Raw genomic sequence first — 27,904 nt, 5'->3', positions numbered from 1 at the left:
TACGTAGGAGATGGAACTGGTGAACGGTTATAAATAAAAATTTATTAAATTCAATCATATTACTAACACACCAAAAAAGTTCATATTAAAAAAGGAACCCACAGCAAATCCTTTTATAAAGGATAAAATTGTTATCTGAATGCTCATCCCTTAATTTACTGGTGCTGAAAATGTATAGTTGCAGAGGTTACATTTTCTTAAAGCAGGTACACGGGTGCAATGGTCCTGGAAAGTCGCTCCCTTTGAAAACATACCAGGGCTTGCCAGAGAGTGACAAATAGATGCCGATAGACAAAAATTAACTAGCTGGAAATAACAGACAGATCATTTCTTCTGACAGACGTGTCTGTAAACATGGCTCCCTTTTCTGGGAAGAAGAAGCAGTGAAAAAACTTCCTCCATTCATTCCTAAACAGTGACATGTTGTAGAGAATGGGGTTGACGGCTGAGTTGGCAAAGGTGAAGGCCATCACCCAGAAGAAGAGGGACGGCCAGATGACCAGGTTTTGCTTGAAGTTCTGGATCAGGATGAGGAGGATGGTGATGATGATCGGGCTCCACATGATGAAGAAGGAGATCATGAGCAGGAAGAGGGTGCGGAAGAGCCGGACGTCCTGCTGGGACACGCGGATCTGGTGGCTCTCGGAGTAAGCCAGGCTCATTGTTAGCCTCCTCCTTGATGCCTTGGTGATCTGCAGGAACACAAGACAGAGCTGGAGCCACAGTTTACTGCAGCACATCAGGGTGGGGTTCATCTAGGAGGAGCAGAAAGGGACCGGGAGCTGGAATCTGCCACTGTCACTGCCCTGGGACTATTTGGTTTTGGAACTTTGTGCAGAGAGAGCTCCATCCTCAGAGGAGGGGGTCTCTGCCCACGCTTAGGTTGTGCTGGAGAAATGGGGCAGCTGGCCTCCTGAGAAGTACGGCAGGAGATCATCCATGCTGCAAACAGTGTTGATGAGGGGACGTGAAAGCCTGAAGGGGATGGTCTAGAATAGAGATGTGTGGACAGATGCATATGGCAGTGGTCTGAATGGGTCCCCGCCAAGTCCATGTGGTGGGGCCTAACCTCCCCGAGGTGACAGGAGGTGGGGCCTTTGGGGTGATGAGATTATGGAGAAGCAGCCCTCATTAACGGGACTGGTGCCCTTCAGAGAGAGGCCTGAGTGAGCACCCTCTGCCCTTCCACCATGGAAGACAGCGACAAGTCAGCAGTCTGCAGCCCTGAAGAGCCCTCTCGCTAGCCTGGCCATGCTGGCACCCTGATCTCAGACTTCCAGCCTCCAGGGCTGTGAGAGAGAAATTTGTTATTTATAAGCTACCCACTTTGTGATGTTTTGTTATGGCAGCCCAAACAGATTAAGACACACATTTTTTCTTTCTTCTCTTTCTTTCTTCCTTCTTCTTTCTTTCTTTTTTTCTTTTCTTTCATTCTTGCTTTCAAGAGCAAAGTAATTCATTGCATAAAGCGGTATGTGCTCAAAGGCACAAATGCAAACAAACACTATGATAGAGGGAGATCGCATGAGACATACAAGACCTCTAGCCTCCTGTACCCTCCACTTTCCCTCTCTGGAGGTGACCAGAGTGAATGGTTGGTTTCCTGTACGTCCTTCTAGCGATGCTCTACCTACCCACACATGCCAGGCTGTGAGATCATAGGCGTCTGCACTTCTGCTTTGTACACAAATGCAACTAGCCCATGCTCCTGGCTCTGAACCTTGCTTCTCTTTTACGTAGCAATGCATCTCGGCGCTCATTCTGTATCCGCCTGGAGAGAAGGCACCTCCTTCCTGCCTTGTTAGTGGTTGTCTACTTTCCCTAACGTGGATGCACCACGATTTATCCAAGCCCCCATGATGGGTACTTTATGTATTTAGCTTTTCGTGTGTGTTTGGGGGGTGCACTGGGGTAGGAGCTATTTGGGAACAATCCCCCGATCCGCAGGCTCTGTTGGCACCACCACCAGCTACATGGAGACCAGAGACGATGCCCAACAGAAGGGTCATCATCTCACATGGGCAGCCAGGCAAGTTCCTTGTCCATGAGGAAGAGTGGGGCTTTGACAGAGATTCCCAACACTGGAACTGCTAGGACCTCTGCCATTTTGTACTAACGACCAGGGTCAGTATTAGAGCAGACAAGGAAGGCAACTCTGGTGACACAGGTTCAGAAGGGAGTTCTGGACTTTTCCATCAAGAGCCCTTGCAAGCATTGCTCTCTGGGTCTTCGGCCCAGTCTGTTCTGTTCAGTTAGCAGGCTTTGCTTCAGCATCAATTGGAGGGGCTGGTTATTGGCAGTAGGCAGCCTTGGACACAGAAATGATCCGTCAACTGAGGCAAGCTGACCAGATTAAAATAAAGCCTGCCATGTCCTCTCACCCCACTGTCCCACATAAAAATGGCATTTTGAGAGCAAATGCTCCATGGCACCTCAGAACCAAAGCATTGGAGCTACCAGGCCCATGCATCACTTGAGCAGCACTTCTCAGACTTTACAGGCCTGGGAGGCATACAGCACCGTTTTGTGCAAGTGCAGATTCTGGTTTCACATTTCTAACTAGTTCCATGTGCTGCTGCTGCTGATCTGAGGACCACATTTTCAGTGGCCAGGGCCTTCTCCACTCGTCATTCTGTCAGTGAGGGAAGAGGCCCCCTGAGAGAGGGTTTATCCAAAGTACTTTGAAAATAGGAGCCTTGAAAGTGTTTACTTCAGAGAGCAAAGCCCCACAGAAGCTGAGTCTGTGAGAGAGAAGGTGGGGCGCCACCCTGGGGATACTTCCAGTGTCATGGCCTTACAGCTAATTCTAACTGTCCTCTAAGCACAGTCAAGGGTCTAAAGACCTGCTGTCGCCTATCACTTGCTCAGCTTTGATGGTGCCAAGAGGTGTGGGCGGGGGCACAAGGACACCTTGTGGTGGGGCGGCCAGACTGACACACTGTTAGCCTGGAATATGATGGGGCTCTGTACCTCCTAGCCTGACATGCTTGACCTCTGTCCTTAGGGAGAAATCCAGTTCCAATGTCTTGCCACATTCATGGCGCTTGCTCACTTGGCTTTGCTTAGTCTAGCCCTGTGTCCTGCTTTTCCTGCAGGAGCAGGCTGCTGGCCACACAGTGGGGGGCTTACATGTCTAGAGACTTTAATGAGACATACAAGTCTCATTAAAAGTTTATTCGTTAGATCCGCCCTGGCCTTCCTAGGACCAGTCCCCTAAGATTCTTGAATCTCAAGAGGTAAAGTACTTAGAAAGTAATTAGACTCACGCAAATTTGGGACAAGATTAATTCCAAGATCTGAATGACTTAAAATATTCTCCTCCAGATGCTTCTAACTAGCTAGTTAAAGAGTAGCCATATAATTGTCTTATAATTAAATGCAATTGCTTCTGTGCAGCAGTTTAAGTCGATCTCTTGGTGATGGAGACCAGGACCACAGACACTGAGTGACCAGAACCCCTTCCTCTCCACTGGCTCCCCACTAAGAACAACAGGAATCACGACCACTGAGCTTTACAGAGGGCACCCTGTGTGCCAGGCATGGTACTATGCACCTTTTTAAATAAATTGTCACATTTACTCTTCACGGATACTCTTTGGATTTGTGCCATTATTGTCTTCACTTCAGAGATGAGGAAATTGAATCTCAGGGAATTTGAGTAGCTTGCTGAAGGTCACTCTGCTGATGATAAATGGTCAAAAGCCCCCATGTGTGAAAATCCAGCTCAGTTGAGCTGAAGATTAGCCATACATAAAAGGCTCTGGCACAGTTGCCTTTTTCAGCTCTCCCCTCCATTGCCTGCGCTTCAGGGGGACAGGTGCTGAGGAGACATGACCCACCATCTCAGACCCATATGCTAGAGGTGACATTGGCACATCCAAGCTGGAAGATGCTATGCAGAACCAAAGTTAAGACTGCATGTTCAGTTGAAAGCTGGTTAATCTGAGACCTTGGATGATTGACCTGGCAGGGCAACAGCAAGGCAGGGGCAGGTGGGTAGCTACAGGGGAAACAGCATCATATCTGAGTAGCCTAAGTGCAGTCTGAAGATGATTTCAACAGCAGCCTCATTGCTTGTGCCGTCCACATTGCTCTGCCAAGAAGGATGGAGTCCCCGGTGCAGAGGCTTTTAGATATTTTTTGAATGAACAATGTGGATGGAAGTTCTTTTTTTTTCTTTTTCTTTTTTTTTTTTTTAGGGCCACTCCTGTGCATGTGGAAGTTCCCAGGGTAGGAGCCGAATCAGAGCTATAGCTGCCAGCCTACATCACAGCCATAGCAATGCATGATCTAAGCCTCGTCTGTGACCTACACCACAGCTCATGGCAACACCAGGTGCTTAACCCACTGAGCGAGGCTAGGGATGGAACCTGAATCCTCACGGGTACTAGTCAGATTCATTTCCACTGTGCTACAATGGGAACCCCAGAAGTTCACATTTATTGAGCACTTACTCTGAGCCAGGCCCAGAGTACATATCACTTGGCTTATCTATCTATTTATTTATTTATTCATTTGCTTTTTTTAGGGCCATACCTGAGGCATATGGAGGTTCCCAGGCTAGGGGTCGAGACGGAGCTGTAGCCCCTGGCCTACGCCAGAGCCACAGCAACACGGGATCTGAGCCGCGTCTGCAACCTGCACCACAGGTCACGGCAACGCTGGATCGTTAACCCACTGAGCAAGGCCAGGGATCGAACCCGCAACCTCATGATTCCTAGTCGGATTTGTTTCCACTGCGCCACTATGGGAACTCCGGCTTATCTCTTTAAATTCTTCCCAGGCTCCTGTGACATATACACTTTGATGATCCCCATTTTACAGAGGATACTGAAGTTCAAAGAGGTTAAAGAAATTGCCCAACAGTCCCCAGCGAAGCAGCCGCAGAGCTGGGCTTCAAACCATGGCAGTCTGACTCCAACCCATGCTCTTCATCATAAACTAGTTCTTTCCCACCCTCTACTATCTCTGCCAATGGAAATCCTTCGGCCTGGCCTGTCCCTCCAAGCTCTAAAGCCAGGAGCTCTGAGAAGGCATCCTGGTCCGTCTCTCATTAGCATCTTACAGAGCTTTGTTTTAGGTCCTCACGTGGCACTTGCCACATAGTCTGTGTGGTAGATGTCGCAGCATCATTCTCACCTCTGACTCCCACCAGACAGCAGCTCCCTGGGGGCTGGGCGGCCCTGTGGCTTCTGTGGCCTGGGGCTCTGGCAAGTGCCTGACAGTGACTGTGAGCGACACAGACAGCAAAAAGGACTGACTCATGGACCAAGGGAATATGTGGCTGGCTCTTTTTTTAGCCCTGACTGATGCTTCCATTTCCTTCCATCCACAGTTCCCTCAATTTCAGGGAGTGAGAAGGAAAATGGGCCCATTATAATCCCACAGGGCACCTCCCCTGCTCCCTTCCGCATGAGATGACAAGACCATCGGACCTTTGGTCCAAGGTTTAAAGTATCTCTGGCATTGCGCTGAATGCTTGATGTGCTTTTAGATCAAATTAAATGCTCAATTGACTTCTGAGGATTAACTTTGATCCTTAAAACAAGCCTGTGGGGTAGGCTCTGTCATTGTGGGGATGAGAGACGGAGGCTCTGAATGGTGAAGTGACTTGCTCAAGGCCTTACCATTGGGGAGGGAAGGCGTACCTCGGGGGTACGCTCTTTGCCAGGCATACCACTCCCACTGTGGGGACAGAGGACAGTGCTCCTGGGGAACGTGGTCCACAGCCACCCACATCAGGGTTATGGGCCTGTGATAAAATGCAAATGCTTGGGCACCTTCAGGTCTCTGATTCCGTGGGTCTGAGTGGGGCCAGCAATCTGCACTTTTCATAAACTCCCTGAGTGCTTCTCGACCACAAAAGGATAAGAACTTCTCATCTAGGACAACAGGCTTGGAGTTTTCCCCCAGCCTTTGAAGAATCACTTTTTTTGTTTTTAAGGGTCACACCCGTGGCATATGGAGCTTCCCAGACTAGGGGTCGAACTAGAGCTACAGCTGCCAGCCTACACCACAGCCACAGCAATGCAGGATCTGAGCCACATCTTCAACCTACACCACAGCTCACAGCAACACCAGATCCTTAATCCACTGAGCCAGGCCAGGGATCAAACCTGCATCCTCATGGTTCCTAGTCGGATTCATTTCCGCTGAGCCACAACGGGAAGTCCTGAAGAGTCACTTTTAAACTGCCTAAGACTTGCTGCCTTCACACCCACATGAGCGTCTGAAGGCCATGAATGAAGCTTCTCCCCACTCCACACCTCTCTGCCACCATAGACCAGTGACCACAGCTGAGGACAGATGGGCATGGGGACAGGTCACTCCTGATGATCCGCCTCAGGCTCCTGCGGGGTCAGTCTCCTCTGGGGGCTGCTCAGTCACTCCACAACCTCCCAATTAGAATCATCAGACAACAGACTCCATCCTTCCAGAAGGCCCACCTCCCCTTCCATCACTGGCAAGCAGCCCCCAAAGCTGGGGAAGGAGGGCCAGGCATGGACAAAGGAAGGGCTGTGTGTTCACTAAGATCTTCACCCTTAGCAAAAGGGTTTCATTTCTCAGTTAAGCCCTGAGAAAGGTTAGGATTTTCCAACTTCAGGCTGTACACTCACTCTCTCATTCAACATCTACTTATTAAGCCCCTACTATGTGCCCAGCACTCTTACTGGGCACAGGGGAAAGAAACAAGGGAGCCCTGCCCACCTGGCATTTTCATCCTAGTTAGGGGTGGAGTGGTGAGGGGGAGGGAGACCAAGAAACCTATAAGCTGTCGCAAAGCCTGGAAGCCTCTCATCTTGCCATGGCAATGGTTGCTGGGTGACGGTGTAAACCAAGCCCCACCAGTGAGCCTGGACTGCCTAAGATTATAGGCACTGGGGAGTGGCCTGGAGACTATTACCCTGGGAAACTGTTGACTGGAAAAAGCCACTGGTGATGTAGAGCATGCCTGAGTCAGGAGGAAAGAGGAAGCAGGGGAGGTAGAGGGTGGAAAAGGCCATGGCCCTGAGCAATTGAAGCAGCCCTGGAAGGGAAGGGCCCTGGTGAAGTCTGCTCCCAACACTCACCCAGGGCAGAACGAGCAACCAGGACAGGGGCTTGAGGGAAATGGTTCCCAAAGGAGAGTCTATGGAGCACCAGCCTGGGGAGATGCTCTGTGGGGAAAAGGCTGTCTGAAGTCAGATTTAGCAATGCTGCCTACTCCATTCCCCAAATGGAGAGTCTCCAAACTATGTTAGCATAATAAAGGCTCTGAGAAGGTCTGCAGTCAAGAAACCTATTTAACTTTGATTAACCCAGATCTCCAAATTTCTTTGCTCAGGGACCCTTTCTTGTGTGTGTGTGTGTGTGTGTGTGTGTGTGTGTGTGTGTGTGTGTGTGTGTGTATTTAGGGCCACACGCATGGCATATGGAAGTTCCCAAACTGGGGTCAAATTGGAGCTGCAGCTGCCGGCCTACACCACAGCCACAGCAACAACAGATCCAAGCCGTGTCTGCAACCTACACCACACAGCTCATGGCAATACCAGATCCTTAATCCACTGAGCGAGGCCAGGAAATCAAACCCATGTCCTCATGGATACTAGTCTGGTTCATTACGGCTGAGTCATGATGGGAACTCCTCAAGGGACCCTTTCTAACAGCTAACACTCCATGGAGTTCCAGAGAGCTCTTTAGAGGAGACTCAGCTTGTGAGGAATAAAAGTCAAGGTGATTTGAAAGAAGTACTTCTCAGGCCTAGAGATGGAACCGAGTAAGAAGCAGTCATGACAGGTGAGAGGTGGGCTGGTGAGTTAGGAGTGGGTGGTATCCTTCCCTGTCCTATGGCTTCCAAAGATTCGCTAATTGTGTCTCCAAGATTATAGCTAGTTAACACTGACATTCAGTTGATTTTACAGAGTTAGGCGTTTGACAGAAAAAGCTCAGCAGGAAGGCTGATTCAGTGTCTCTGAGTTATGAATATCTTCAGAGGGAGAGAGATGCAAGCTAAGAGGACCTGCCAGGACGATTCACCTGGCAGCTTCCCTGCTTCCAAGTTACCCACAGGTGCAAAGTGAGGACAAACGTCACAGTCCTCCAGGGAAATAGAGGCCATTTTGCCAACCAGGTGGAAAATCATTTTCTAAGTCTTATATTTGCATTAGTGTTGTGATTTGCAAAATCACATTGGATCTCTTTCATAGTAATGTCTAGCTGTCTGTTCAAAACATAATCATATCTGCACTCTCATTTTATTGTGTCAAACGACCCACCGAGGCCCACAGTCACTACGCAACTTGCCTGAAGTCACACGGTAATAAAGATTGGACTAGAATCTGGGTCTTAGGACTCTCTGTCCAGTGGTTTTCCCACTGCCCAAAAGGAGAAGGTGCTGCTGGTCCTGTCACTCTGATCCAAGTTTGTGTCTTACTCGTCCAATGAGTGTTTATGGAGCGCCTACAATGAACTAGTCAGGCTCTGTTCTAGACTCAGGGACTAAGGCAGGAAACAAGCTCTGACCTCGGAGAGCTTACATTCCAGATGATATGCAAGGAAATACACACGAATGAATATGACATTCATTGGAAGTGGGCTGGAAGTGCTTTGGAGAGAAATCCATCAGGATTAGGGACTAGAAAATGATGGGGAGTCTCTCCGGAGAAGGGCCTTTTGTGCAGAGACCTCGCTGAAGCGGGGGAGTGGCCCACACAGGAGGCTGGGGGGGGGTGTGGGAGAGGTCCACGAGAGGAAAGGGTGGGTGCAAAGGCCCTGAGGCAGGAGTGTGAGGGCATGTGTGAGGAACAGCTCAAGGCCCACTGGACAGGAGAGAGAGAGGAAGGCAGGCAGGGCCAGATCACACAGGGCCTGAAGGTGAGGGCTTTGGATTTTCCTCCATGTGTGAGGGAAATGGTGGGATCTAAATTATATTTTTGAATCATTACTCAAAGCAACGTTTCATAACTGTGAGTCATGAAAGATACTCTGATTCATCTGGGAGCTGTCCCGGGGTCTGTGATGGTGAGCACAGAAGGCTGGCCTTTCCGTTCCTTAGCTAGGAAAAGTGTCTGGAACTGCAGTTAGAGGCAGGTGAATGAGAGGACACCTTCCCACTCATCAGGGCCCAAGGTCTCCTAGGACATTTCCAGGTGAGCCCTGGAAAGTAAGGTAGTCCTCCCTCAGAAGGCGGCTGGGAAGTATGAAGCATGAGTCAAAAGGGGCAGATCAGAGCCCTCCTGGCCTCAGGGACTCAGGGGTGGGGCCCGCCCAAGCAGGAGAGGTGGGACACCACTGCCAGCTTCTGCCCAGCCTCCGCACCAACCAGCCACCCCTGCTCTAGCACCAGGTCCTTGTTCTTGCCATGCTCCAAATCTGGGCCCTGCTGTTTCTTCTCTCAAAAATCTCAGTGGTACCTTTTTCCAGCATGCTCTGAGAGGATAAAAGGAACAGCCTTGCCTAACAATTAACAACAGACAGAAATTATTCATCTCCTGCAACAGGCAGGTATGACACTCATCTGGGATAGTGTCTCAGAGAAAGCTTAAACCATTGGAGGTTTTGAGGGGTTTTGTTTTGTTTTGTTTTTTGTTTTTTGTCTTCTTTAGGGCTGCACCCGCAGCATGTGGAAGTTTCCAGGCTAGGGGTCGAATCAGAGCCACAGCAACACAGGAACTGAGCCCTGACTTCGACCTACACCACAGCTCATGGCAACGCTGGACCCACTGTGCGAGGCCAGGGATCAAACCCGAGTCCTCATGGATACTAGTCAGGTTCATTAACCACTGATCCATGATGGAAAGTCCAGCCGTTGGAGCTTTGATCATCATTTTGCAGTTGAGGGAACAGGTTCAGAAAAGGTAGTAACTTGCCAAAGGCCGCACAGCAAGTAAGAGGTAGCTTTATGACTCAAAGCCAGGTTATTAAATAACCCTTTTGGAGTTCTCTGGTGGCCTAGCACTTAAGAATCCAATGTTGTCACTACTGTGGCTTGGGTCACTGCTGTGGCATGGGTTTGAGCCCTGGCCCAGGAATCTTTACATAACCACAGGCACAGCCAAAAAAGTAAAATAAAATAACCCTTTCAAGTCTCAGTCTTTTAGAGCCTTTTTCAAGTTTCAGTCTTTTAGAGCCTTTTCTCTTCTCTCTTTTCCCTCTTTTTTCTCTTTAACAACTTGCAAAGTGTTTTTATACCAAATCTCACTCCTTTTTGTGTTTCAGGGTTTCACTGCATTGAATAGCAGTACTGTTGTCTGTCTCCCTCTTCCCTTTCCTATGTTAAAACTCCTTCTCTATAGAGAATGTGAGTTGCTCATTCTTGATCAATCCCTACTACCCCCAACACTTTGTATAGAGCAGATCCTTAACAAATGTCTGGGGGGTTAAAGTGCCAAGACTCTGGAGCCAGACCACCTGAGTCTAAGTCCTGATACTATGGCTTATGAGCTTTGTGACCTTTCACAAGTTACTTAACCTCTCTGTGCCTTGGTTTCCTCATCTGTAATTCTGGGGAGGATTAAATGAGTTAGTTCTCAATACACTATAACTACCACAGAAATATGTGTTAAATAATTTTTAAAAAATTCATTCTACATTTCTCTTCCTTTTTCCTTCATTTCTTTTAACATAATGAGAGGAAATAATGCTTACACATGTCACGGCCCCATTGCAAGCACTATACAGACCTCAATTCCAGGCCTGGAATCTGACATATCCTCAAACAAGCCCCAGGTGGGACATCACTTAAATGGGTCACCAGTTTTAAGTAAACTGGTGGGGAGGGGTCCAGAGACTAATATGAGGGGGGGCCATCTCACAAAGGACCAGAGATTAGAAGACACAGATGGAAGGTGGCCTGGCTTTGGGTTCTAAGCATCTAAGAAGATCTCAGACCCTTAACCACAAAGACAGGGCCATAAACGTGGCCGGACGGCAAGCAGGACCTATAGGGCCCCACTTCAATGTGCTTGTTTGCCATATGACCCATTATGTGCTATAAAACCAAGATTCAACAACTGTAAACCTCAGAGAGTACTCAAAGGTCCTGCATTAAACCTTCTAGAATGAGCATGAACACATGCAGATGCTGTTTGCCTGGGTTAGCACAGTGCATGCAAATACACTGCCTCAAATGGTAAGAAACAGGCTGGCAGGTCTTTTTCACATTCCTGTACACAGCCACACCTAACACAGAGAACACTTCCTGTTTCAGGGCACTGCTGAAAGGGACAGGCCTGGCGGGGGCATGGGGGGCAGAGGTAGAAATTGGAGGGACACAGGAGGGGCTTCGGTTAATGTTCTGTTTCTGGGAGCTGCTTCTGGGAGTGTGGTCAGTTGGCAGGCACTGCGTGTATGCTGGGTGTGCTTTTCTGTATTTATATTGTACTTCAATAAAAGTTGTTAAAAGTGTACGTTCTTTATCACTACAGTGCTGTTTGTGATGGGGAACAATGAACACAACCCAAAAGCCCATAAAATAAATTATGTCACATCTTTATGATGGAAGGCCATGAAGTCATTAAAAGTAACAAGGCAGAGATACAGGAACAAATGTGGAAAGATGTTACGTTACAGTCAGTACTAATTGAAAAAAGGAAGTTACAGAACAGGTAGTACTATCTCAGATCTGAAGAAAAAAAAAAAAAAAACCCTGAGTTGATATTTTATAGTTCACCCACTTTATCTGATTTATTTATATATATATGTAAAATGAGTCCAAAAAATGCATATGTGTGTTATATACAGACACACATACACACACACGTGTTGCATAGAAGTATTTATATATATAAATTTATAAGAAAAATAACCTGAAAAAATGTACTTTAAATGATTACCAATGGGGGTTGACTAGATTTTTAGTATATGTGGTACATTTCTATGTGTTTAATTTTTTATAATGGGTTTGTATTATTTAGAGATGAACAAAAGCAAATCATAATACAAATCACAAAGATGTAACTTAAAAAAAAAAAAAAACTCTTGTCCCTCAGTGTTGCAGAGGAATGAAAACCAGGATTGGACTGGTGTGAATTCCAAAGAAAGTTCTGATCGAGAAATGCTAAGTTTCCATCTGAAGCACCCTGAGCCTGCTTGAAGTTCAGCCACAGCGCTTAAGCAAACGTACCTGTAAAATTTTGGAGTAACTGATCACAATAAGTAGTCCTGGTACTAAGAAGTTCAAAGTAACAAACGACACATCCCAGGAGATTTCTCCAGCAACACTGGGCCAAATCAGTGTGCAAATCGGAATTTCCTAGTTAAAAAAGGAAGAAAAGTTCATTTAAATGCTGGTTTCTTATTTGGCCTTTTGCTTCGTTCCAGTTGGAGGTTACAGAGCACTGTTATACACTGGTGGGTTACACCACTGGGTTACACTGTTGTGTTATGCTGTCACACAACTGGTACGACAAGAAATCCCAGAATCCCCTCCATTGTCCACACAACCCCACTTATAAAGCATTTGCCTCTGACCCTCAGAATCCCCATCATTATCATCCCCATTCTCCAGGAGAGGTACGTGGGCCCCAGGGTCCCAGGCTAGGAAGAACTGGCGTCAGTTCTCAGGTGTGACTCCAGGTCCAGTGCTTTTTCCACTTCCCTGAACAGAGCTACACAGAGCCTTTGAGCCTTCTCTTCCAAGTCCTTCATTTCACAGGAGGAAAATCTGACCTCTGAAAGGTTACATAGATTGGAAGTGACATACTACAGGCACACTCGCATAAAAAACCAAGAGCAAGGTTTCCGCATAATCACACTGTCTGCTGAATGCAACACGGTCTATATTAGGGCACTAAGGGCTCATCTGGGGGATGCTCAAGTGTCTGAACTGTGTCAAGCCGCGTTGGGGCAGCCACGGCTTGCTCCAGGACAATGCGGGTGCCCAGACTCGGCAACTCTGTCCTCGTGTGCCTTTCTTCGTGTGGGGGATGCTCAAGTGTCTGAACTGTGTCAAGCCGAGTTGGGGCAGCCACGGCTTGCTTCAGGACAATGCAGGTGCCCAGACTCAGCAACTCTGTCCTCATGTGCCTTTCTTCGTGTAGGGGATGCTCAAGTGTCTGAACCGTGTCAAGCCGCGTTGGGGCAGCCACGGCTTGCTCCAGGATAATGCAGGTGCCCAGACTCGGCAACTCTGTCTTCGTGTGCCATTCCTCCAGGGGAGGATGTGACAGCCCCAGAGCAAAGATGCAGCCAAGGCCATCAGTTCAAGATGTAAAACCCCTCGGATGGGGCAGAAGAGTATGCAGGTTTGTGACTTTGCTGCTATCACTATGTTGTGTTGAATTCAAATGTTTGACACTAACTACAAAACCCCAAACATGTTGGAACCTCACTGGATAGTTACTAAGAGTGGTTGCAACAATTTCTTCCAATGAGTAAACAGGTCACTGAAAAGCGATCTCTCCTCCCAAACACAAATCTCTTGTACCTGCTTGACTATAGGACAAAACCATTTAGAAAACAAGAGGCTTAAACACTTCCGGACATTTAGAATAGATTTTTAAGAGCACATTCTATGTAAAAGACCACATGATTGATTTTCGGTGGGCCGGGCATTTTAACCACTGTCCAGAAGTGGTATCATTATCCATAGCATCATTCATTCATTCATTCATTTAAGCAATATTCATTGAATACCATCCTAAGCAAAGACAAAGATTTTTATCATTCCCAACATGCATCATACCTGCGTGGTTGAACAAAATATAGTCAAATAGTCACTCCTTTTCCTATTCAGCTATAACAGAAAATAGTAATATCTAAAATTCACTGAGCATTTATTCTGTGCCAAGAAGGACTTTACAGACATTATTTCACTGGCTGTTTACCATAATGTTATTGAAATGCATATTATTATTTATACTATTACAGAGAGGAGGCAATTAAGGCTTAGAAGTCCTTTTTAATCATCTCCAAAGATCTGAGTGCTTATAAAAGATAGCCAGGGACCTACCAAGAAAACTCTAAGCCAAGTCAAGCAGAGAAAACTGCTCGAGTTATACATGTACCTTGAAGTGGTGGTATGTTGCTGCCCCCCTTTTTGTTTAGATGGCTCACAAATGCACTGGACAGTCTAAACACTTGTTCCTCCACCCCCATTCCCATCCCCACTGTGCACACCTGATGGAAGAAAGTTCATTAGCGTTCTGCATTTTGGCGATCAGAAAGAAACTTGAGTCTCTCAAGAATCTTCTGAATATTGGCAGTGCGGTGACTACAGCTTTTGGGAAATCCATGCAGCCTTTGCTTGTACTCAGACCTCTGCCCACCAAGGAACCCTTATTCCAGCGCACTGGTGGGCCACACATATTGACAGATAAGTTAAAGCAGCCATCAGAAGAAAGAGATTCCAGCCCCACATGGGACGTAGCCTTTAATTCTTATGCTTGTGATGGGAAAATATACAGAGAAGGAGGGCAGCAAAACAGATGACTCCAGAACCATTTCCTAAGACCCCCAAGAGGCCTCAGTTGTTTCCAAAAGCCTTCTCCAGAATGTCTGCCCAACCATCGCCAGGCTTAACAAGATTGTGTAGAAGAACGTGGTAACGATAGAGCAAGGTGTTCCCTGGACATCAGAGGCAACAACGTTGATCCTTAAATAACATGCCTGTATTAGGCCCAGGCTGTTGAAGAAAATGTGTAGGTGTGAATGAACAGGTGTCTGCCCACACACCCAGGCATGGAAAAGACTGAAAAGATACACTTAGAAAATTACCAGTTCTGTTTCTAGGTGGGACTCAAGTTATTTTTGCTCCTTTGCCTTATCTGAATTTTCTAAATTTTCTATAATGTGCTTATCTTACTTGTACAAGAGTGAAAAAATGGCAGTAAACATTATTTTAAGAGAAATGATGATCAAATATGAAACACAGATTACTACAATAGTTTAAGAAAACTAACCAGCTATTTTTTTCAACAAAGACAATGAATCCATCACAGGAAGCCTCCGAAATTCCCTGACGCTGATGAAGATACTCTTTCACCTTTTGATGTGTGGTTCTCATTCCAGGTAGGAGTGAGTAAGGAAGTAAGATAAGAACTCTGCCCAGCAGCCCCACACATGAACTAAGAGACAGTGTGGCTGGCCTGTGTGGCCTAAATGACTAATCACATGCTCTTTAGAAAGCTTTATATGGCATCACTGGTTAAATGCAGTGCTTATTTTCATTTAAAAAAAAAAAAAAGCAGACACCAGGTCTATAGTCAGAGATCTCACTTGGTATTATAATTTTATTTCTGTGGGAAAATCCATTTGACATAAGTCATTTTACTTCTAGGTATTCATATAAGCTGTGACTTGTAGGAGTTTGGCAGTGCATCAAATGCGAAAGGTCAGGGCATGAGTGTTATAATAGTTTCTGTCCTTTTTCTGCACATTTGAAATGTTTCCTTATTTTAATAAAGAAATCTGAAACCGGAAGTGCTGGATCTGCTTTCCTACTAAGATAAAGAAGCAGAGCTGGGGTGGGTAGGAGGGGGGCATTCCCCTTGTGGCTCAACAAAAACAAATCTGACTAGTATCCATGAGGACGCAGGTCGATTCCTGGCCTCGCTCAGTGGGTTGGGGCTCTGACGTTGCCATAAGCTGTGGTGTAGGTCACAGATGCAGCTCGAATCTGGTGTTGTGGTGGCTGTGGTGTAAGCTGGCAGCTACAACTCCAATTCAACCCCTAGCCTGGGAACCTCCATCTGCTGCGGGTGCAGCCCTAAAAAGACGAAGACAAAGAGGAAGAGGAAGAAGAGAGGAAGAGGAAGAAGAGAGGAAGAGGAAGAAGAGGAAGAGGAAGAAGAAGTGCTGGCTGAGCTGACAACATTGTCCTTTAATCTCTGCCCAACCACTCACTGATTCAAGCCATGGTGGCTGAGTCACTGGGAGGCCACAGTGAGGATGGGCAAGGCTTGGTCCCTGCCCTCAAGGAGGCTATGGGTACAGTCGGGGAGGTAGAAAATCACTAGGAAACTTCAATACAGGGCAGCAAGCCAGATGTGCCCAGAGCTATAGGTGACGGGGACAGTGGGCAAGGGGCAGCCAGGAGGCCTTAAGTGAGCTGTGCCTGGAAGGATGGGGCTTCAGGCAGGAGAATGAGGAGGCTGGAGCTCAGAGTCCAGACCAGAAGAGATGGAGGTGAGAGGCCATGAAGGAAGGTGTGAATTGTGGTGAGTGTGACTTGCATTCCTGTCCCAATCTCCATCTCTTCCTGGAAACCTCCTTTTCATCCTTGCTGGCTTTCTGCCCATGCTGCTGCCATCTACTCCTTCCAGCCCAGTCTTCTCCTGAACCCCAGACTGGCTCTACAGCCCTGAGGGCATCGATACAGGATGCCTTACAGGCACTTCAAGCCTCCAAATGGCCCTCCCTCAAAGATGCCACTTCCTACATCACTGCCCCATTTTCCAAGCTTTCAGAAACCTGAGTACTGGCCTCCCACCCTCTTCTTCCTCCCTCTCCACTCAGAGGGAACTCCTAGGTTCTGCCTTAATAGCTATCCACAAGCTCATTTTCATTAGCCCACCCCTTCCCAGACCAGGCCATCTCCCAGAATGCCCTAAAGGGATGTACCAGACCCTTCTCTCGATGGCCCCTACCAACCCTTCCAGCACCATCTCTTGCCAATATGTAGGCTATTTCCTCTGCTGGTAATTTCCCTCAGTCCCCCATGACCAGTTGAGATCTCACTCATTCTTATCTCACGGATGATAAGAATCCCCCGAGGATGCGGACATCTATCTACAGGCAGGGCTCAAGTGCTGACACACCCCCCGCCACTGGCTGAGCCATTTGTAAATGCTGCCTGATTTCAGCTGTTTCCTGTGATTCTTCCTGGGGTAACCCCAGAGACCCCCTTGTAAAGAGTTCTCCCTTCCCCACCTCTTCAAACAAAATGGAAGACTTCAAGGTCCAAGACAGGGCAGGGTGATATCTTTTTTATGTTGTTTATCTCCTCGCTGATTCACTTCCCAAACAAGAAGAAAGAACATACCCAAGCAAGAGATGGACTAACTCTCCTGTATCTTAAAAGCTTCTTTTACTATTAACAATGGTAAACAAACTTGTTTGTCTCCTCAGCCAATCCACACTCAGTAGAGACATGACAGCATCACTGAGCTGGTACTAAATCAGGGCAGGGTACAGCGGTGGGACCCAGAGGAACTGTGAAATTTGGGAGAGGCACCGGGGGAAAAGACGTACCCCAGCTGCCTTCTGGCTCCATCCTTTGCCTTTTCTGTGTCTTTAAGCATCTTCTCCTTCGGAAAAGAGAAGATCCACTCATGGGGTTACTGTTAGGACCAAATTGTGCCAGGCTCTGGAACCAGAACCTGCTTCATCTACATGCATCTCCTTGAAGAGAAAGACAGTGTCTTGGGTAGGTGACTCTTGGTAAGGGTAGGAGGGAGGGGTGCTCAGTAAATGTTTGCAGAATAAATGGGCAGCACATTCTGGCCAGGGTGGACAGTCCTCTCCACCTGCCAATGCAGGTCACACCCCGCCAGGGCCACGGCACACACAGGCAGGAATCCATTGGAACAGGCTGAGCTGACCTGACCCAGATGTCTAAGTTACTAGGATGTGTCCACCCTCTGAAAATGGTAGTCTTTTCTTTTACAGCAACCAGAAGAATGATACTGCCTGAAAAATGTTTAAAATATTTAGAACCAAAGATAAGGAAACTAATAATAGCTGGCAATCCTTGAACGTTTAACTGTGTATATGCCAGGTGTTAGTGCATTTACTGAACAGTAGTCCCCACGATGATCCTGGAAGGTTAATTCTGTCATTGTGCCCGTTTTGCAAATGGAGAAAGTGAGATAGAGAGAGATGAGGCCATGTCCCACTGTCTCAGAACTCCTAAATGGCAGAGATGGGACTCAAAGAACATTTGATTCCAAAGCCTGCACTCCTAATAGCAAATCATCTAGCATTTTTCAGCATGTCCATCATTTCATTTAAGTTTTAGAGAGTCTGGTCACCTTGACTGTTGGGCACCCACTGCCCACATGGACCAAGGTAATCATGTTCCTGGTTTTTTTGGGGGGATGGGGGCGGGGCTGTCGATGAAGGGGAGCTCAGATAAGCAGAAAGCCCTGCAAGGCACTCTTTCCCGGGGCAGCGCTCCTTGAGGGGAGGGAGCCAGCATGTGCCTGAGTTTAGTCAGTTCTCTAAGCCGGTGGTTTGGGTAGGAAAATGTCCCCCATCCAAAACCTCCATATTTAGTGTCCAAGTGGGAGGGGGCAAGCGGAATCTACGGCCAGGAAGCTGGGAGTAGAGGATTGAGAAAACAAGTTTTTGCTAATTTTAAATGTGTCTCAGTTCAGTCTAGACCAGATCCTTCTCTGTTTCTTTTTTTTTTTAATGGCCCCATTCCATTTTTTTTCCCATTTCTCATGCTTTTTAACTTATTTCTTCACCTGCACAGCTTCAGTTTGCCCATCTATAAAGTAAAATGTTTTCTACATGTGCAGGTCACAGCCCTTGAGGAACTGGGAGTTTTCTGTTGTTAGTTTACTGGCAGGAGTGGAGAATGAGTGTGCTGGGGATGAGAGGTCGGTGGGGGGAAAAGACAGAGGATGGAGAGCCAGAAAGGACTGTCCCAGTTTTTCATTACGAGCTCCCTCACCCCACCTCTACTAATTTCAGGGAGCAGGGTTCCTGCAGCCAGCTCAACTGGCCCCCAACCTTCTGAGATGCAGTGTGGACTGACTTCCTCCCAGGGGCTTTGCCCAAATCCCTCTCCAAAGGCTCTTAAGACCAGAGTGCTCTTTCTGCATTAAAACAAGAGGGGTCTTGGAGTTCCCACTGTGGCACTGAAGGTTAAGGATCCTGGGTAGGTCACAGCTGCAGCTTGGATTCGATTCTGCGCCCAGGAACTTCCCCATGCCTCAGTATGGCCATAAAAAGAAGAGAAGAAAAAAAAAAAAAAAAAAAAGCAAGAGGGGTCTCTGTGCCCAGTCCCAAGGAGGGCTGAGGGAAGGCCACCACAACAACATAGATCTCCATGGAAACACCTTGTGGTTCACTGCTGGGCATCCTAGAAGTGTCTGGGCACACAGATGCCCCACCTGGGTTAAAATACAGAGTGGCAAGGCATCTGTGCAAAGGCTTTCTCACGCAAATAACCCTCTGTGTCCGTGTCAGCAAGCAATTGTAGGCTGGGTTGTTGACTGGGGGGGTGACAAGAGCCTCGTTTTTTTAGTGTTATTTGCGAGTTAAGTAGGAGTGTGCCTTTAACAACTGCAAAAGGGGGGGAGGCACAAAGATACAGGTCTGGAAACATGATACCCTTAAGCTATGTCCTATTTGATTTTAACTCCCTGAGTTCTGTGAAATCCCTCAAGTCTATGAAAAATACAGAAACACTGTACTCTGTGAGAGAATAACTTGAAAAAAAAACTGAAGGTAGAATTCCAGCTCCAGGATGATCCAATTGGCCTGGGCGGAGGCCTGGACTTCTACTTCCTTTAGAAGCATCGATGCGACCCATCTAGAGTCTAAGGTACATCAAGGCTGAGGACGACAGCCCTGCTCACAAAGCCAGCTTCCTTGCGCTGTCCCTGCCAATGGCACCCCACCACCTCAGCTAACACCAGCTTTCCTGGTCCCCACCTCAGGGAACATGGCCACAAGCTGACATGTTCTTTGATCAAATACCACATGCCTGACATGGATCTGGCCTGTTAGTCATTCAAAGTCTTCAAACAAACCAGACCCCCCACAATGAATGTATTCCACACAAGGAACAAATTATTAGGAAAGAAACTTTTCGTTTGGATTTGCAATAAAAACAAACAGACAAACAAAAACTGCTCACACAGGATGCCCACCTCACTCCCCAGTGAAAGACAAGTGAGGGAGACCTGCCTGGGAAACGCCCTGAGAAGCCCACTTCTGCTTCATGCTCTGGAGGGCCGCCCAGGGAATTGGGCCCTGGTCACACTGTGTTCCCCTCCACACCTAGAAGCCTTTCCCACTCCCTCCCTATCCTCCCACCCCTCCCAGACCCCTCTTTGGGGCTGCCGCTTTTGCCGGACTTGTTTAGGAGGCTCCACACTCCCTCCCAGGGCCAAGGTTGAACGTTCGCGTCCCAGAAAACAAGCGACCAACGTAGGGAAAGGGAAGGGGCAGAGAACTCAGCCTCAGGCAGACCCTCTAGGAGGCTGAGCCCGGGAGACTCGCACCTTCCCACAGGGCGCCCAGACCTCTGTCTTTTCCCCTGGATCTCCCCACAAGGCGCACAGAACCCAGCACTGGGTTGACAGCCAAAACCACCCTCCCCTGTCCCAGGTCCTGGGTGAATCTCCACGGGCAAACCCTGCCTAGGCGCTACAGCGCAGCTATGACAACAGACTCGCGTTTGCAATTCTGACCGTGGGGACTGGAGGAGACTTGAGCCAATGCCATGAACCACCCGCAGAATCTTTTTTAGATCCTGGACCCCGCAACAATCCTAATGACAACTCTGGGCGCGCTGTTCAGAATAAAGCTCATGGATTCAGCCACAGGAATCTTCGCAATGCCCAGGATACTCTGAAGCCACTCTACATCGGAAGCTCCCAGGATAAGATCCCATGGTCTAGTCTAATCTTTCAATCTTGCAGTTGCAAAAACTGAAGCTCCAGGAGGGAAAGTCACGACCCACCTAGAGGCAGCACTAAGTGCGGGTCTCTTGTGTCTCCAATGCCCTTTCTCCCCAGCTGATCCACACGCACCTGCCCGCGGGTTCTCAGAGCAGGACCTTCATCCAGCCCCCACTGAATCTGCTGAGCACTGTCTCAGCTCCTCCTTGCACTAAGTTGAGATACCCTTGAGTGAGTTATTCTCTGTGCATGTCAGCTTCCTCATTGTAAATAGGTGTGATAACAGAAGTACTGTGAGAAAGCAGAATTCACTGTAATGCCATTAGTCATTCCGGGTCCCCCAAGTTCCATTTGTCTGGCAGCTAAGCAACACCCTCCCCTGTTACTCCACTAACCCTGCAAGAGCCAATGCACATTACAGGCATTCTGGGGACTCAACTTAAAACGTTTTTCAGGGTGTTAATAAGATCTGCATTACAGGGTTGTAGTGAAATTTAGGAGGAAAAAACTTCATAACACTGGGTACGGTAACACGATTAAATGCAACAAATGGCATAGTATGGTTTTTGGTTTTGTTAATGATCATACCAGGTCACCGTTTCCGTCGGATCCCGCTGACCAGCCCTTTCCAGACACCTGCCTGGCGCGCATAGCCCGGCGCTCACCTGGTCTGCGCCCGGGAACCGCTGGGGGACTACGCGGAAGAAGATGCAGAGAGGCAGCGCAGCGAGCGCTGAATAGCCCCAGATGAGAGCGAGCAGGGCTGCCCGCGCCCGCCGCCCCGGGCCCCGCACGCCGCGCTGAAGGTGCACAATGCACACCATGCGCTCCAAGCTGACAGCCGCTAGCGTGAGGATGGTGACGCTACCGCTTAGGGTCATCACGTAGAAGAGCAGATGGCAGGCAACGGGGCTCAGCAGCCAGGCCTCCGTCCAGCGAACAGCCAGCACGAGTGGGATGGCGCTGGTGAAGAGCAGGTCCGCGCAGAAGAGGTTGAGCACCAGGCTGGCGGTGGTGCCACCGCGCCGTCTGCGCGCTACCAGCACCAAGGCGCACACGTTGCCCAGCAGCGACACCACAAAAATGAGTGCCAGCACCACGGTCTCCACGGTGCTCAGCACCAGTCGGTGGTCGCCCTTGACATCGGAGAAGAACGGGAAACGGGTGCGGTTGGCGCTCTCCAGGCTGCGCGCGGGCCCAGTGCACGCTGCCTGCGCGCACTCAAGGGACATACCCGGCACCCCGAAGCCCTCAGCCGTCTGAGAGTGTGCTCATCTGGGAGGTGACTGAGTGCCAAGGCGGGGAAAGAGGGAGGGAAGCGGTTGCGACATCTCTCCTCTGGTCCCCTCCCTCCTGAGCTGCGCCAGGCGCTGGGCGTTGCGAGCTGAGCCTGGGGCGCGCGGGAACGAGGAAGTGCCAGCTGGAAACACCCCGTCAGGGAGGGAGGCCGAAGCCCAGACAGAGGCCTCACGCCCTCTGGCAGTGTCGGAGCGAGGCACGGGCCGGAAACCTTATCTAGTGAACCCCCAGAAACCCCACAAGGATTCCCCAGCCCCTTTCATCCTCCAGGGGCACCCAAGGGTGCAAAGTCCTTAATCTCCTGATTTAGCTAAAATTGATTTCGGAGTGTCTCAGTTAGACTTTGGAGGTCATTTTGGTTGTTTGCTTGTTTGTCTTTTTTATCGCCATTTCTTGGGCTGCTCCGCGGCATATGGAGGTTCCCACTCTAGGGGTGGAATCAGAGCTGTAGCCACCGGCCTACACCAGAGCCACAGCAACGCGGGATCCGAGCAGCGCCTGCAACCTACACCACAACTCATGGCAACGCCGGATCCTTACCCACTGAGCAAGGGCAGAGATCAGACCGCAACCTCATGGTTCCTAGTCGATTCGTTAACCACTGAGCCACGACGGAACTCCAGGAGGTCATTTTGGCTTCTACTATTCAGACTTCATCAGAGAAGACCCCCTGGGTCTAGGGGAAAATCCCAAAACACCCTGCAAGGGCCCAGATCTTTCCTGGGATGGGAAGTGGGCGTGGGGGAGGGGGGAAGAAGAATCATTGCTTTGTAACATGTGACTAGGTAGATTATTTCATCTCTCTTTGCCCAAGTTTATTCGTCTATAAATGGAGATAATATCTCAGTGGGTAACTCTGAGGCTCATATAGAGATTCACTCTTGGCACACAGTAATTGTTCCTGAAACCTCATCAACTATTAATTACTGTAATTAAAATCCATGTAAATTTTGTGTTCTGAGCAATGTTGTTTTTTTTGGGGGGGAGGTTGGTTTTGTTTTTGCTTTTTTTTGTCTCTTTGCCATTTCTTGGGCCACTCCCGTGGCATATGGAGATTCCCAGGCTAGGGGTCTAATCGGAACCATAGCCACCGGCCTACGCCAGAGCCACAGCAACTCGGGATCCCAGCTGCGTCTGCAACCTACACCACAGCTCACAGCAACGCCGGATCGTTAACCCACTGAGCAAGGGCAGGGACCAAACCCGCAACCTCATGGTTCCTAGTCGGATTCATTAACCACTGCGCCAAGACAGGAACTCCCTGAGCAATGATTTTAAAATGCTTTCATGTAAAGAGCAGGCCTCCCCAAATCTTGAATAGACTTAGCCCCTGGGAAAATCAAACACTCCAGGTGCACACACAGATCATGAATGTGCCTTGGGCGCCCTGATTTGAGACAAAGTGGACAATTCACTCCCCCTTACAGATGAAACTGAGGCATAGCAAGAAGTGACATGTCCTGGACTTCCTGTCGCGGCTCAGCAGAAACGAATCCACCTAGTATCCATGAGGATGCAGGTTTGATCCCTGGCCTCCATCAGTGGGTTAAGGATCTGGTGTTGCCATGACCTGTGACGGAGGTCACAGATGCAGCTTGGATCCCACATTGCTGTGGCATAGGCCAGCAGCTGTAGCTCTGATTCGACCCCTACCCTGGGAACTTCCATATGCAGCCCTAAGAAAAGCAAAAAAAAAAAAAAAAAAAAAAGTGACTTGTCCAGAGCAGCCCTGGTTAGTGACAAAAACCAGATCCCCCAGAGGTTTCTGCCACATCCCAGCTGTCTAGTTTCTGTTACAGTAAAGTAGGCAGAATGAACATATGCTTGTAACACTAGACCCAATGATCACTTCCCTGGCCAGACACCTTCCCACCACCCATACCCCTTTGCCACACTTCCAGACCCATCTGTCTTGTAATAGTCTCTGTGTATTTATTAAGAATTTAGTACACCAGCCTGAGATGTTCTCTGGCACAGGAACAGGGTGCATTTGTGTTTGCTTATCACTGTGGCTTTTGGGGTCTGAGTTGACAATGTGACCTCTGACCTGAAGGGCAGATTGCATGTCCGTGGGAGATAGTCAACTTGAACCTTGACTAAATTCAGGTAGCAAAGGGGAAGCAGTTTGCTTCCTGACACAGGTGAAAAAGGGCAAGAGATTGAAATAAAGGGAACTCAAGTGGCATTTGGCAACTGAGTGTGGCCAGGTTTTTGCATGAAGAAAAAGAGAGCTCTGTGTGTGTGTGCCAGAGGAATAGGAAGAGGTTTCCGCAGGGTGGACAACCAGAGTGGGGTCCCTGAGCTAGAAAAGCACAGGGTCCCTTCTCTGTCATTACCCTCCGCAGTCCTCCCAACAGCAAAATAGTGAGTGCAGAGGTTCCCAAACTTTCCTCTTTCACATCACCTTTAGGGCACCCCTCATCCAAAAGAAACACCTAACAGTTCCATTTATTAAGCATCTCGGTCCAAAGGACTTAATAAACTTTATGTCCTAACAATTTGGTGGCCATCTGGGAAAACATACACATGAAATGAAAAATAAAATCTTCGTTTCTTTCTCAAACAATGACTTCCTAATGGAATGGGTGCCCCTGTTGAACTCTACAAAACTGGGACTCGGTTGGGACGCTGCCACGTTCATGTCCTGCTTCACACGGATCTTCATGTATCTGTTTTCAATCACAGTAATTCCTGAAAACCCAGATTTTTCAAAGAGTTTGATGTTGAAACTGTGACGGACCCAGAGCTAGTGGTCCATGTGGAGTCTGATGGGCATGGAGTAGCAGCACTGTGCTTCCTGGGACCGCCCCCTCCCCCCCGCAAGTCGCACAGGGACACAAGGACTAAGAACCTGGGCCCAGACACTCGCCTGCCAGGACCAGAATCCTGACTGTGCTACTCACTGTGTGACCTTGGGCAATTTGGTTTTCTGGTTTTTGTTTTGTTTTGTTTTCCCTGGCGTGCAGTGGCTTGATGTGGGATCCCAGTTCCCCCACTCAGTATTAAACCCCAGCCACAGCGGAAAAGGGCCGAATTCTAACCACTAGGCCACCAGGGAACTCCCAAGTTATTTTAGCCTTAAGTGTTTCAGTCTTCCTGTATATCAAAAGGGTATAATAACCCTACCAATCTCAGAGGAGTTGGGTGGGGTGGGGGCGGGGGGATTAAATGCAGTTCCTACCAGTAACACACTTAGCACAGCAGTCATCCAGGGGACACTGGACCAGGCTCTGTACTCAGCGCTGTGTGTGGACTTCAGGGCTGACCACACATCCCTGTTTGCTGAGACAGTTCAGGTTAGGAGATTATTATTAGAACCCTCTTCCACACTCAAACTGCTCTGGAATGGAGGGTAAATTATGTGGTCAGCCTACCTTTGTGTTGTTTAACTCCCTTAGTGCTCCCACAAGGCGCAGGCACTGGGACTTGAATCTGAGCAGTCTGCCTCCAGGGCCCCTGCTCTTAACCACTAGAGGAGGGGGGAGGTTTTACACACACACACACACACACACACACACACACTGCCGCAGAAACATTTAGTAATGTCTGGAGGCATTTTTGGTTGTTACACTGGGGGTGGGGGGGTTGCTACTGGTGTCCAGTGGGTATGGGAGAAGCCAGGGCTGCTGCTGAACATTCTGCAATGCACAGGTCAGCCCCACAACCAAGACTTGTCGAGATCCCATATTAGAAGCTATGTCCTTTGGAGGCGTCAGCAGACCTTGCCGCTTACTGTTGATTTCTGTTGTGAAGTCCCACCTTGTGGCAAAATCCAGAAACGTAATTATTGTTCCGGTAGGAGAATCACTGCCAACTCTGTAACCCCTTTAACCAACCCACGAGTGAGGCTCAACTTTGTGCTGTGGCCCCGGGTGTCCAAGGCTGCAAAATCCCCTTGGTCCTTTGGGGCCAGATACAGAGTCACCAAGGTGGGCTGACCTCACACGTTCCTTGGGGACAAGATGGCAGGAAACCACAGACTGAGCGCTCAGTGTGAGAATTTTATTCACTGCTCGTGGTCATGAATTACTGCTAGTATCATGCTCCTTTGCCTCCTTCCACTCTTAGATAAAATGACAGACGTGGAGACAAAGATCCACCAAGTATAAATATGGACAGTCCAGTCTCTGAGCTGAAGAGAAGGCCAAACTGAGGGATGACATCTTTGCCTGTTTATTTTATATTTTTAACCAAACAAGAGGAGCAGATTTTTCTGTATGTGGTTTTCTCAGTTCTCCTCTGGAAAAATGTTATAAAGCTTGTATGAAAATGCTTACCAGCCCACTGTTTCCTCTCCAAGCCTCTCTGTGAGTAGCCTGTCACCTACTTCACCTATCTATGTCTATCGGGTTTGAGCGTAAATCCTGGCAGAGATCAGAGTGTTTCCTTGCACAGCTAGGATCTATCCCAGAGCGGAAGGCAAAGGGCGCATCTCCAGGTGTAAAGAGTTTAAGCTCCTTCCTGCCTCTGCTCCTCCCATCTTAGCAAGGCGGATCCTCACCAGACCCCAGGCCCAACTTCCTTGAGTGTTCCTAACTGGGTTACCACCTCAGCCGGGCCAGTGGGGTGAAGGGAGGGCCACCTCATGCTCCTTCTTCAAGGAACCCCAAGAGTTCCGAAGCAGACAAGTCACTGAGTGGCGTTCCGGCACATGCGAGGTGGAGTAAGTGAGAGCCAGGCCATTCCTGGGAAAGGGCAGGGGCCTTAGGCCTGTAATCCCCCTGCTGTGCGTGTCACACCTACCCACCAAAAAAGGAATCCCAGCAGAAAGTGGAAGGCAAGGGAGTTCCCACTGTGGCGCAGTGGAAACAAATCTGACTAGAATCTGACTAGTATCCATGAGGATGCAGGTTCGATCCCTGGCCTCAACACAGGGTGCAGGTGGGAAACACAGCTTGGATCCCAAGTAGCTGTGGCTGTGGCATAGGCCAGCCACTGTAGCTCCAATTCAACCCCTAGCCTGGGAACTTCCATATGCCGAGGGTGTGGCCTTAAAAAGCAAGAGGAAGGCGAGAAATCTAAGCCGGGTGGGACAAGGCATCAGCACCTGGTTATAAAGTATTCTCACACCAGGAGCCCAGGGCAGGTATCTTTACATGCGATCTGGTGGCCCGGCCACAGCCAGCACATGCCATGCTTCATACAAATTAGAAGAAAGTGCCCACTCTGAGCGGACACTCAGGAAAAGGTGAGGTGGATGCAGCAGAGGCTCTGAGCTCGGGGAGCAGGGTCTGGCTGGGTTTTGGCCCTATGCACGCCCCTCAGGTGGGCATCCCTAGCAGGGAATGACTTCCTGGCTTGCAGGCTTGCACTGCCAGGGCACCTCTCACTGGCTCTTCCTGCCGCTTGTTGGTGGTCTCTGCTCCAACCTTCAAGGTCCCCCCCAATACCTATCACATTGGAGTCACTGACTGGACAAGAATGTGTCCCACCAAGCCACCCATTTTTCTGGGGACAGTGCTCAAGCTCACAGCTGTGGGAATCTCACCTGAGGAAATGAAGAGAGAAGAGCTGGGGTCGACCTTGTAGCAGGCCAGAGATGTACAAAGAGGGGCTGGTGTCAGGGGTTGAAGTCCTAGTGTGAGGACGCTTGGTTTCCTGAGGCAGACAAAGAGGGTGTGACGAGTCCTAAAGAAGCTGATGCTTCCTGGGGGTGGGGGTGGGGGTTGAGGAGCCAATAACTCATGAAGCCCCAACTCTGATCAGCTCCCCCCTTTGAGGAGAAGGGACAGGGAGGAGCAGGTAGACTGGCAGGGTGGGCAGGGGAGAATAATAACAATAGCAATACTAGTAGTAATAATATTAATAGCAATCAAACACTTACGCAGTAGTTACCATATGCCAGGGACTGTTTTAAGTGCTTACTTGTATTAATTCATTTAATCTTCATAACAACCCTGTGAGGTACTATGATGCTTATAAAATATGGCTGCACTCCTCTCTTCAAATAGGCTTAATAGATGCAAACTATTGCATTTGGAGTGGATAAGCAATGAGGTCCTGCTGTATAGCACAGGGAACTACATCTAATCACTGATGATGGAACATGATGG

The 27,904-nt window shown here is 48.7% G+C and overlaps 1 protein-coding gene across 2 annotated transcripts; it reads right to left on the bottom strand.

Moving 5' to 3' along the window:
* Positions 1-20: 20 nt before the first annotated feature.
* On the bottom strand, positions 21-21,983 carry FFAR4 (free fatty acid receptor 4). 2 transcript variants are annotated; one of them, XM_047762236.1, is made up of 3 exons: positions 21,218-21,982; positions 12,104-12,232; positions 21-692 (listed from the first exon to the last, which is right to left on the bottom strand). In XM_047762236.1, exons 1-3 carry the CDS (start codon positions 21,782-21,784, stop codon positions 303-305), a joined length of 1,086 nt encoding a protein of 361 aa, XP_047618192.1. In that variant the 5' UTR covers positions 21,785-21,982; the 3' UTR covers positions 21-302. The 2 variants fall into 2 exon arrangements, with proteins under 2 accessions (XP_047618192.1, XP_047618193.1); XM_047762237.1 differs by lacking the exon at positions 12,104-12,232 and having other exon boundaries at positions 87-692; positions 21,218-21,983.
* Between the last annotated feature and the right edge of the window lie 5,921 nt (positions 21,984-27,904).

Source organism: Phacochoerus africanus, chromosome 15 (assembly GCF_016906955.1).
Source record: "Phacochoerus africanus isolate WHEZ1 chromosome 15, ROS_Pafr_v1, whole genome shotgun sequence".
NCBI classification, from domain to species: Eukaryota; Metazoa; Chordata; class Mammalia; order Artiodactyla; family Suidae; genus Phacochoerus; species Phacochoerus africanus.
The sequence above is the reverse complement of the archived record's forward strand: the minus strand, read 5'-3'. Positions and strand labels throughout refer to the sequence as shown.

Excerpts from the sequence above, each read along its gene's own strand:
- FFAR4 (XM_047762236.1), bottom strand. The coding sequence starts at position 21,784 with ATGTCCCTTGAGTGCGCGCAGGCAGCGTGCACTGGGCCCGCGCGCAGC. Across the intron at positions 12,233-21,217 it reads GGTTCCCGGGCGCAGACCAG|GAAATTCCGATTTGCACACT; the intron begins GTGAGCGCCGGG and ends TTTTTTAACTAG. Across the intron at positions 693-12,103 it reads GTTACTCCAAAATTTTACAG|ATCACCAAGGCATCAAGGAG; the intron begins GTACGTTTGCTT and ends GTGTTCCTGCAG.